The sequence below is a fragment of the Vanacampus margaritifer genome, chromosome 5 (genome assembly GCF_051991255.1).
Source record: "Vanacampus margaritifer isolate UIUO_Vmar chromosome 5, RoL_Vmar_1.0, whole genome shotgun sequence".
Lineage (NCBI taxonomy): Eukaryota > Metazoa > Chordata > Actinopteri > Syngnathiformes > Syngnathidae > Vanacampus > Vanacampus margaritifer.
This window is the reverse complement of record NC_135436.1, coordinates 31,266,719-31,278,065: the sequence shown is the minus strand read 5'-3', so window position 1 is coordinate 31,278,065 and position 11,347 is coordinate 31,266,719. Positions and strand designations below refer to the sequence as shown.

Genomic DNA, 11,347 nt, shown 5'->3' with positions numbered 1-11,347 from the left:
GGCAGGCAGCAGCAACTCAAAGTGGAGCTCGACATTCTGCATCTTGTCAGTCAACTTACTTTTGTTCCGAGATTCGCATTCAATGGGGCAGTTTACAATTCGTCCCAACGGCTATTTTTAGCACAGCGCAGGGGCGTGGCCAGTTGATTTTCGGACAAACAACACACGCAGGCGACTGAGGAAATGTAATTCGTACGAGACAACTTGTGAAGCGACTCGCTATGTCACCATCAATATACTTGACAGACGTGTTACGGTTACAACAAACGTCTGGAGTGGCAGCAACCATCATACAATAAAAAATCCGTCGCATTTTTCTATAAAAATGTCTTTCTTTGCGCCCACTTTGAGGTCTCCGCATGTCAACCGGCGTTTAAGCCCTTCCAAAGTGTGTTTGTCGATTGAACCTTGTTGACATTTCCCGCCTGGGTCGTCCTTCTCTTCCAAAATGATGCGTACCCGTGTGTCCTTCGCTCTTATTTTTGGTCCCACTCACTCGTGCATATTAATGAGGAAAACGTGACGTCATTTGAGATCAACCCTATTGTAAAGATGAAGACGCAATTATGCAAAATAGGCTCTCTTTTTTTTATTGTGCAAGACAGGACATGTTGTTGCTGGGCCACCTGAGAAAGGGACGCCTCTGCCGTCTCTTTGGCCATTGCGACCCTTCCCGCAAAGGTCGTCGGTCGGGCGGCGCTACGTGCGGGCGGCGCTACGTGCGGGCGGCGCTACGTGCGGGCGGCGCTACTGCACTTGCAAGAGCTTGAGCTCGTCCAGCAGCTGCTGCTCCTTCTGCATCTTCTCCAACTGAAAGCACAACAGCAGCAAGTCAACACAGCGCAGGCCTGCCCGTGCTGACATCACTTCCTGTGCTGACATCACTTCCTGTGCTGCTAGCCAAGCTCCGGCAAGCTAACAAAGCCCACCATTAACATTTGCATGCTTTCAATGTCTTCCCCATCTCAACTACACGATGCTGATATTTCCCAACGGGCCACGATGCACTCATTGTGCAAATCGAACCTTCGCATAATGACATCGTATTAGCAGGCCTCGCCTTGCCCTTTCCCAACATGCAACATTTCAATCTGCTTTTGCGTTTGCAGATGTCAAAACGAACACGCAGACGTCTCCATTCTTTGACTTTTTGGATTTCTGCTCGCGGCAGATAAAAGCAAAGCGTTTTTTCTTCCCTTCCTTCAAAGTACGACGCAATCGAGAGGCTCATTTGCGTCCAAAATCTCTCTGGGATTGAAAGTCTTTCGGTCCAGATCCAGCAAACCGACGTTGGGAGTCGGACAGCGTTGGGCCGTCTGATCAGCGTATAAAAAGTCGGTTCGCGTTGAAATATGTGGGCGGGCAAATTCGATACGTTGAATCGTCATCGGGGCATTTGAGGGCTGTGATTGGCTGTTAGCCAGCGAATCAGCGCAAAAGAGGAAGCTGCGGACAAACGGTACTGATGGAAAGCCTGGACCGCCGCCACGGAGCAGTCGGTCGGATTGGCGTATCTTTGGGTCCGATATCCACTTTTGTGGAGCCGGCGTGATGAGTGCGGTGCCGCCAGCTGACCTGGTTCTTCTGAAGAACTTTTCCGCACGCTCGTTGCTCCTTCAGCTCCTCGATGGCTTTCAGCTTCTGCCAGGCAACAAACGTGTGAGCGACAAAAAGTTGACAAACACGACGTGACAAGCCGTCCACCTTCTTGACGTTCTTCATCTTCTTATCCATCTCGGGGTCGCCGCAGGTCTCCTCCGATTGGCTGTGGGCGACAGGGGCGGGGTCGGGGGGCAGCTCGGCCTCGTGCTTGCTCTCCTGCAAACCGTGAGCACAACCGCGTCGCTTGGACAGAACTCGCAACTTGTTGATATGCTAACATTCAACTTTCATATCATAAAATAGTGAAATTGCTACTTTGGTCAACACCAAACGTGTTGCTATGACAACAGCACTCCATTTGAGATGACCTGCTTGGCGGCTTTTCGAGCTTCTCGTTTCTTCTGATTCTTCAGCGCCGCTTTGGACAAATTCTTGTCGGAAGGACGCGCGTTCTGAGGCGCCTCCTCCTCGTGCTGACGCACACGCACGCACGCACACGCACACACAATTCGATTGTTATTCAACGTCAACCTGTTGGTCCAAAAGCCAATTGGCAAGGTTGCAGTGCGCATGCCTTGCCACCGGGTGGCAACGTCAGCCCACCTGACCGTTTGTTGTCACTCACCAGCTTGGAAGTGGGCGCGGCCGGGAGGTGCCGGAGCGCGGGCGGCCTGTAGGCCTGAGCGGGCGCGGCCTGCGTGGCGCCCGTTTGACCGCCGCTCGTCTGGTGGCGCACCGGTCGCTCGGGGAAGGTTCCGTCCGGGAAGGGCTGCCAGCGGACGTGCCACAGCTCGCTCCCGGCGGGCGTCTGGTGCTCGTGCGACACGTCGCCCGTGTAGTGGCGCACCTGGAAGCCGTTGCCCACGCGCAGACGCGGCGAGCATGTGGCCGTCACTACGTGCTCGCCGTCCGGACACCAGCTGAAGTGAGTGGCGTCCGCCACCTGGCTGTTGGACACCTGAACACACGCAAACGCTCGCCTTTGTGCGTCTTGCTTCACAATTCATTCGTGTCAACAAATGACACAAGTCTGTATATAAATATATATCCCTAAATAAATAAATGTCAAAATGTAAGAGCACAAATATCAATCAATACAAAAAAAGTCTTCTGTTCTGCTCTCACGTTTATTTATTTATTATTTACGCTGGACGTCAGGTGGAATGTTATTCAAATGAGGGGGCGGTCCTACGCGTATCCTGGGTCGGGCTCCGCAGTTGCAAACTGCCTGGAGTGAGCGAGTCGGCCAACAAGAACTTCTCGCCGGCTTGCATGGCGAGCGCCAGCAATGGCCGACTATCTTGCCCGCGGTCAACTTGCCACTTGAGTTGCTCGACAGCAAGTGAGCAGAGCTTTTTTATTTATTGATATTTCATTCTATTGATTTCAACATTTATTTTATTTAGATTTTTTTAATCTTGCTTTTATTTTTGTATTATTTTATTCAGGGATATATTGTTTTTATTTCCATTTATATTTGCTTTCAAAATTTTAATTCTTTAATTATATTTTTTATATCCATTTTTATTTTCACTTTTATTCATTTATTTTGTGAGAGAGCTGCTCTTAAAAAAAAAGAAAAGAAAAAAAAGAAGCCAATTTGGTTTGGCATTTGGTCCAATTGGAGCAAAATGAAATGAACAAACAATACTGACATGGAAATAATGATGACGCCATTCTTAAATGTGATGACGTGAACTGGTCCAACCCCCCCTGCCCCCCCCCCCCCCCAGTGAGATTTGCACTTTTCATGCTTATTCACAAGCTGCCTAATGGAAGGAACTTGCAGGTTTCTCGCGGCGCCGCTCACCGGTTTGTACTTGTTGACGTCCCAAAACTCCATCTGACCTCGAAGGTTGCCGAATCCCGCCAGGACCAGGATGTGGCCCTGCGGACTGGACCCGCGTGCCACCGTCAGATTGGGAGGCAAGGGTGAGAAGCAGTGTGGCCTCCTCACCTGTAGTAGGCGGCGTTGCGAGGTCCGGTCCCAAAGTCGAAGACGGCGTCGCACTTGAGGTTGAAGATGGTGGCCTTGGCCGGCATGAAGCCGTAAACCACGCAGAACTGGCTGGAGTTTGGACTCCAGGCCACGTCGTAGATGGGACCGTTCTTGGCTGCCGGTACGAAAGAACCACACGCCACCATCATCTTCATCCTCACCTTCATCATCATCCTCCCCATCATTGTCTCTTAAGTGTTATTGTCTTCTTCTATATGTTTGTCTTTTGTTTTTTTCTTCTCTTATTTTTCCTGTCTTTTATGTCTGGCGTGTCATTGCGACTGCCTTGTTTGATCTTTTTTTGTGTGTGCGTGTGCGAGATGTTGCATCTCAAGGGGCTCATCCCACGACAGCAAAAGTGTTTCAACAACAACATGGTGCCGATTGCGGCCATTCTCACGCAGCTGCACGTGCGCCGTCTCGCCGCCGACGTGAAGGTAGTGCAGCGTCTGCTCGCCATAGTACGACGCTCCGGTCTTGTCCACCTCGGTGCTCGCCGTCACCAGCACGGCCGACGCTGCCGCGACAAAAACGCAGTCACAAGCTTCGTGAGTTTCACGCAAGTGAGTCGCGTCGAAACACGACTTTTGGGCAAGCCGGAGGCCAACCGCTGCCATCTTTGAAGTTCACGCTCACATTTTGCTGCGCCGTCAAGTGGGCGGCCGGCGTGTGACTGAGCGCGTGTGTGAGCGCGTGTGTGAGCGCGTGTGTGAGCGCCCCCTACCTTTGTTGTTCCACTGCATGTTGACGCGGTCGGCCTTGAAGAAGCTTTTGCTGGCCAGGGCGGCGCCGGCCCCCCCCAATTGCGGGTACTGGAAGATGCGCACAAACGACGGCGCCCCTTTGCTGCCCGGGACGTACACGCACACCTGACGCACGCACACACACGGATGAGGACCAGGAGGGGGCCGGCCCCAGGGCACAGCAACGTGTCATCGGTCACCTTGCCGGGATGGCCGCCCGGGGAAAGCTCAAAGTTGGACATTTTCTGCATGTGAAGCTTGTTGGCGATCAAGTCTGCACACAAACACGCGTTAGTGTGTGTGTTTGTCTTTGCTACATTGTGGGGCCCATACGCGCGCGTTTTTCCAGGGTTAACTACCATTGTGGGGACCAGCTTGAAATGGTCAGCCACAAGTTCAGACCTCTTTTTCAGGGTCAAGACTTGGTTTTAGAGTTTGGGTTGGATTAGCATGCGCGGCTAACGTGCGTTTGCAAGTGTGTGCGCGCCGTTACTGAAATTGTTGTCCTCAAAGAAGTGCAGCTCGTTGTTGACCATCCTGACGGCCATCTTCTCGTCTCGGGACCAGCTGGGACACCTGCGTGACATCTGCGTCAAGCGCCGGCGCGCGTGGGAAGGTGCGCAACGCGGCGGCTCACCAGGCGTCCGCCTTCTTCTGGAACAAGCCTTTGAGCAGGCCGGCGCCGGGCAGCTCCCAAAGTCCAAGGTTGGCGTCGCCCTGGGCCGCCTCGCCGCTCTCTGAAAACACAAAAAGCCAGCAAGCCTTGTGGGTGGAGTCAAGACGCTTTGGGTCAACTCGCTCTCCATTCGCACCCCTGCGACCGCCGTCTGAAGCGGCGCGCGTGCTTTGGAGGAAAGACGGCCCAACAATCAATCATCTTACTGGCGTAGGGCTGCCAGGTGACCAGGATGTTGGCGAGAGGCGAGAAGCGCAGCAGCGCGGTCTTGGGCAGCTCCAACGAGGCCACCGAGGAGCCGTCCGACGTCCGCACCACCGACACGCTGGACGCACGCAAGCAAAGTCGACTTTCAAGCTCGGGAGCAAATCAAATCGCTCTCAACGCAAAGCTGCGCTTCAACGGCTTTTTTTTACAACCAAGCAAGTGTGTGCGTGTGGCGGGGCTCAGTGGCGGCGTGCTCGGCTCCCATCCCAGAGGTTGCGGGTTCCGTCCCATGCCATTGTGACCACGTGGAAGTACCCTTGAGCAAGATACTGAACCCCCAGTTGCTCCAGATGTCATAAGTAGTCGAATGTAAAGCGCTTTCAGGGCCTTTTTCAATGAGTTTGCATTTTCCATATGGATGTGAATCCATTTTGCATTCCCGCTTGATTGCCAAGCCAATTAGGGAAAAGGCCAATTAGGAAAAAGGCCAATTAGGAAAAAGGCCAATTAGGAAAAAGGCCAATTAGGGAAAAGGCCAATTAGGGAAAAGGTCAATTAGGGAAAAGGCCAATTAGGGAAAAGGCCAATTAGGGAAAAGGTCAATTAGGAAAAAGGCCAATTAGGGAAAAGGCCAATTAGGGAAAAGGCCAATTAGGGAAAAGGCCAATTAGGAAAAAGGCCAATTAGGGAAAAGGCCAATTAGCTCTGCCGCTCCTTCAGCCTGGAATGAGCTCCAAAAGGACTTAAAAACGGCACAAGCAGCCTTTCAGGCCAGAGAAGCTGCAGCCAATCGGAGTCTGCCGTCAAGATCACATTTCGTTTTTTACCCGTTGGAGCATTTTTCTTAGTGTTGTATGCCTGTTTTTTTGCTACTTTGAAAAGAAGTTGGAATGTCCGTGATGCTCGTCTGGTTCAATAAAGGCATTTCATGACATTGGCCGACTGATTGATGAAGTGAGTACTCGATTGAGCTGAACGAGACTCGGGTTCCGTGCAGGTGTCTCGAACGTTACATACTCACACTTTCCCATTGCACCACGCCAACAGCGAGCCGTCACGGCTGAACGTCAGGCACCGGCTCGCACGAGGATCCCTGAGTGTCACACACACGCACAACGCACACGCCAATTCAGTCGCACGCCAGGTGATGACATCACTGTGATGTCATTGATGAGATCACCTCGGGAAGGCGGCGTGCTCCTGGCAGGTCGGGGGACCGCAGAACAGCGATGTCCCGTCCGACTCACTCACTGCAACAAACATAAATCATCATTTACACACATATGCATCCCCTCCTCCACACAATATTAATTCCTAATAAATCATTATTTAAATAAGTCTTTTGTATCTTGTCTTCATTTTTTTTTATGTCTTTTTGTATTCTTGAAATGTTCACAACAATTTCAAAGTATATATTTACATTAACAAAAGACATAACTTAATGCACTTTATGATTGTTGTTTTTTTTTATTGATATTTACAATTATTGAATTAAATTGTGAAAATAGACTTTTCATCTCATCCTTGCTGATGTCAATGTTTGTTTTAACTCTTAAGTAATAATTCTTTTTTTTTATTTATCATTTGAACAGTTACTGCCTCCGCTTAATTTCAAATGTAATGTTTATGGAGTTTTATCTTGATATTTAAGAATTGCTGGTCCATAAATAAATAAATAAATATTACATAATTAATGGATGGATGTAAGGATGAATGAATGAATGAATGGATGGTGCAAAACTAGCACTGCCACCTTCAACACTTGTTGTAAAATGTACCCCCCAAAAATGCAAAGCGTATCTAAAACCTAACGCTACATATGATGATGATGGATAACGCAAATAGTGTCCAATAGTGTTGTTTAAACACTCTTTGTTATCAATTGACGTGGAGAGCACGTGTAAGGTTCAGTTCAGACAGAAAAGTCTCAAACGTGATCAACAAAAGAACATCACAAGGGAACATCACAAAACTGACGTCGGGAAAGGTCAACCGGACTTTAGAAGAGAAATAAGTCATAAAAACGAACCTGCTAAGAGCGGTACTGGAGGCGCCATGTTCACGTGACGGAAGCAGAACGCACGCCGACCGGAAGTACATCAGACGGAGGCTCGTCGCTCACTGCCACGTCAGCGTGCAACGCAGCTTTAGATAAACGTATGTATTCGGTTTATATTTTAACTTAAGTAAAGCCCCAGTTGAGAATTGTTATAAGTCTTTTTAAAATAAACAACCATGATCCCTGGCTGAAATTGACTTCATTTTCAGACGTTTTTGATTTAAAGAGGCGAGTAAAACTTATACTTCCTGTTTATAAATAAAAGTGAAACGAGTAACTGGCAACGCGTAAAAAAATGACGCACTGAAAATATCTTTATTTTACGTTCAACAAAGAATTCTATCTTGTAGTAAAAAAATAACATCAACTCGTATCTTTTATTCAAATACAATCAGAATACAACCTTAGATTATAATTTGAAATGTCTTCTTCGGAAGTGAGCGTGGGTACGTCCAATTTGATAGCGGAAGTGGTGACGGGTGGGCGCGGCTTGGTCTTTTTGAGTACGTCGACACTCGACAGGCAAGTCTCTCCCGCTTTGAAGACGGAGCACCTCAGCGAACTGTCGGTGAACAACTAATAAAAAGTAAACTCGTCAACCAACCAGCGGCGACATTTGAACGGCAAGATGGTGGCAAAGCAGAGGATCAGGATGGCCAACGAGAAACACAGCAAGAACATCACACAGAGAGGAAACGTGGCCAAGTCCACGGTGAGTCCAAAATCACGCAACACGTCACAGTCAAGCCACTTTCATCACTCTGTACTTGTGTACACAAAAAAAAAAGATACAATACTATTAAAGTTGACTTGACCATGTCCAAAAGTAGCCTCTGAACTGTATTTGTGAAGTTTTTAGAAATCGGTTTGTTTTTTAATCGCCATCTCTTTATCGATCCGTCAGAAAATCATCATAATGAATAATGATGATCGTTGTTCTCCAAAGTAAAAGATAAAGTATCTGCTCATTTGGAGGGCGACATCATCAGAATATTTCTACTTTTGTGAGACGGAAATCATGACTCTTTGGAGAATTTTCAGTAGAGATGCAACAATTAATTGATTAGCCAACATCTAATCGAATCTGAAATGTATTCGCTATTTGATCATCTAATTTCAAATCGTTTTTAAATCCATGCTCAAAATAATTGTTATTTGTAGCCCTAAACTAAATAAGTTAGTTATAAACGAAGCATCTAAATGATAATTATAATTGATTAGTTGATGAAAACTTGCACCTCTGCGCGCTCGTTTGAAAACCTTCCTGATGAAAGTCGTTCGGGAACGGCACGTGGACGTCCACGTAGCGGCCGTCACGACGACACGATTGTCACGACGACACGGTTGTCACCAACGCTCACGTTTTTGTTTCAGAGGAACCTGATGGATGACAAAGGCGTGGGACCCTGGCTGCTCGCGCTCTTCCTCTTCGTCGTTTGTGGATCAGGTAGCGCCGCCCGCTTCCTTCAGCCTGCACTTGCCGGCGCACTTCCTGGAACAAAAGGCGTCCAATCACATGTGATCAGATGCTAAAAGTCTTTTGCTTCAGATGAAGATCTTGCAACTGTGAAAAGATTGTTTAAAAAGAGGCGCAAATCTCATGTGAGCTCTCAAAACCCAAGAACTTTAGCCAAGCCGGTGTTTCTGCAGGGACCGAGACAGGGAAAGAGAGAAAAAAAAAAGCCCTAAAAAGTGTATTTGTTTTGATTTCCGGCCGCTATTTTGATGGTCAGTCAGCTGGCTTTGAGGTCGGATCCGTTGGCTCGCGTTTTTTTGCTTAAGGGCGACGTGACAATATGGTCCAACTCCGTATCCTATCAAATAATGATCCGTCGTTGCTTGATGGAGAGCCGAATATATGATTTCACGAAAAGCGCTGGGCCCGCCCACGCGCAGAAACGACTCCATTGTCTAACGAGGACTCGCATCTGTTCCGTCCGTGGACGTTCCCACCACATCGCAATCAAGATTGTCATATTGTTACACAAACAAGTTGTCGGGTCATTTTACAACATGTTCTGTGTTTGACACCTTTTGCGACTTGTAGCACTTCCACTTGAACGCCTGCAAGGGGCAGCAGTGAGCAAGAATTGACCAGATTGAAATCAATTACTTGGGATTGTTGGACCAGAACCTTTCGGGAGCCAATTATCGGAACAAATTCGCTCTTAACATGCATGATATGACAAAAAGCAGGCATTAGATTCTTGTTTCTTTGTGAGTGTTCTTTGTAGTGTCAAGCCAAGTGGGCGGGCCTTGGCTTTGGGTTCTGACCTTGACCTGACCCAAAAAGTCAAACTGATCCGTGTCAACGCAACTTGACGAGCAAACAACAGAAAACGTGTCGCTTTTGGGAGCATCCTGAAATGTTTGAAAATCGTGTGTGTGTGTGCGTGTGCACAGCTATCTTCCAGATCATTCAGAGCATCAGGATGGGCATGTAGCGATGACATCATCAACACGCAGCCAACGATGTCATCTGTGGCCGCGACGCAACCCCACCCAACCCACCGAAACATTCCTGAACTTTGACCTGCGATCATTCCTGAGTGGACACGTGCGCGCTTGTTTTGCTGAACGTGCCGCCGTGGACGACCTTCTCACTGTTGTTGACCTGCGCCTAAGCCCCGCCGATGATGCCTAATTGGACAGACAGAGGGGGCGGGGTCAAAGTGCACCTGACCACCAGAACAAGAAGGGGCGTGCATGCGGGTGTGAGAAAGAATGAGAGAGAAAGAATAAAGTTGAGTTCAACACCAAGCGTGTGCTGCCTTTCAAATGGGATTTTTCACATACGTGGGGGCGTCTTTTTTTTTTTTTTAACAGTGAATGTATTTGAACTGAAGAAATAATTGACAAAAATCTAAATAAAGCTTTCCAAAAGTGAAAATAAGACTTTAGATTTATAAATGCAACTCTCCAAAATGATTGATCTTTACAAATTGTTTCATCTTTACACCTAAATCTTTTATTTGTGACAATTGTGGCAGCAGTGTTGTGAAGTTCATACGTTGTGGAAGCTGTGCAATATAAAACGAATTTTCAATTCTATTGCTATTGGCAGGCTGGCCCGGGTTCCGCTCAATTTCGGTTCCATATCGATACTTGCAGACGAGCTCAAATAGGCGACTTGTTAAAAGTTTTCAATGTCCAGAACAAGAATCCCGTAAATGAAGCCAAATACTCGTAGCGGTCCTGAAGTCTATCTTGATTGTGACCTCAACAGGAGGTTGCCGGCGGTGCGTTCGGGACGCCGGCTTTCGCTGGGGTCCGAAGTGACATTGACCAAATCTCGTGCCATCGCAAGAAGATGATGTGTTGCATTGCACATATTTGGGATCAATTGAATTGTTGATCATCTTTCAAAGGTGGACTAAGGTGACAAAAAGTCCAAACGGTACTCACCAGACACGGCCATTATTTGTCGAGCTGCGGCTCATCTCCCTCCCCATCGTCCTGGTTGTGATGTCCTCTCGTGATGGAATGACATTCCGTCCCATTATTTGCGGCACCGCAATAAGAATGCAAGCGCTACTAAAAACACACACACATGAATATGTATCTGGATTCTTAAACTTAGTGAGCACGCGACGAGAGCCCCGAAGAAGTCTGCAGGTTCTCGGCATTCTCTACTCAGCCTGTTTTACTGCCGCTTCTCGCACCTCCCCGCCCAGCTTGGAGACGACGACGGAATCTGATGCCGCTGTTCCGGATTCCGAAGCGACTGTCTGACCGGAACAAGATGTGAGGTGGGCCGCCCCCCAAAAGGCCTTGTTGTGCAGAATTGGACATGGACAGATTGTGCCGGGTTTTGAGGAGGACCCATGAGGTGGGCCGCCCCCCAAAAGGCCTTGTTGTGCAGAATTGGACATGGACAGATTGTGCCGGGTTTTGAGGAGGACCCACGTTGAGCCCCTCATTAATGAAAGCCTTTTAAACCTTTTTAAATGGTTTCTTTCACTTGAGAAAGTTTCTTCTTTATACTCTAAATGTTTTTGAAAGTCTCATGTTTGAACATGGTCAATGTCTGCTCTTTGAGTAAATGTTGTAAGCTACTTTAG

The 11,347-nt window shown here is 48.1% G+C and overlaps 2 protein-coding genes across 2 annotated transcripts; one reads left to right on the top strand and one right to left on the bottom strand.

Annotated features, from left to right (window-relative positions):
- Nucleotides 1–574: 574 nt before the first annotated feature.
- eif2a (eukaryotic translation initiation factor 2A) lies at nt 575–7,578 on the bottom strand. The gene is made up of 17 exons (XM_077565618.1): nt 7,257–7,578; nt 6,408–6,477; nt 6,249–6,320; nt 5,227–5,345; nt 4,982–5,081; nt 4,838–4,920; nt 4,545–4,618; nt 4,326–4,470; nt 4,002–4,118; nt 3,560–3,716; nt 3,413–3,497; nt 2,228–2,560; nt 1,971–2,075; nt 1,705–1,818; nt 1,576–1,641; nt 752–810; nt 575–719 (listed from the first exon to the last, which is right to left on the bottom strand). The coding sequence occupies exons 1-17, from the start codon at nt 7,282–7,284 to the stop codon at nt 716–718; spliced, it is 1,731 nt and encodes a 576-aa protein (XP_077421744.1). The 5' UTR covers nt 7,285–7,578; the 3' UTR covers nt 575–715.
- A 187-nt stretch (nt 7,579–7,765) lies between these two features.
- On the top strand, nt 7,766–10,046 carry LOC144051957 (stress-associated endoplasmic reticulum protein 1). Its single transcript, XM_077565619.1, has 3 exons — nt 7,766–7,998; nt 8,661–8,733; nt 9,690–10,046. Exons 1-3 carry the CDS (start codon nt 7,915–7,917, stop codon nt 9,728–9,730), a joined length of 198 nt encoding a protein of 65 aa, XP_077421745.1. The 5' UTR covers nt 7,766–7,914; the 3' UTR covers nt 9,731–10,046.
- The last annotated feature ends 1,301 nt before the right edge of the window (nt 10,047–11,347 follow it).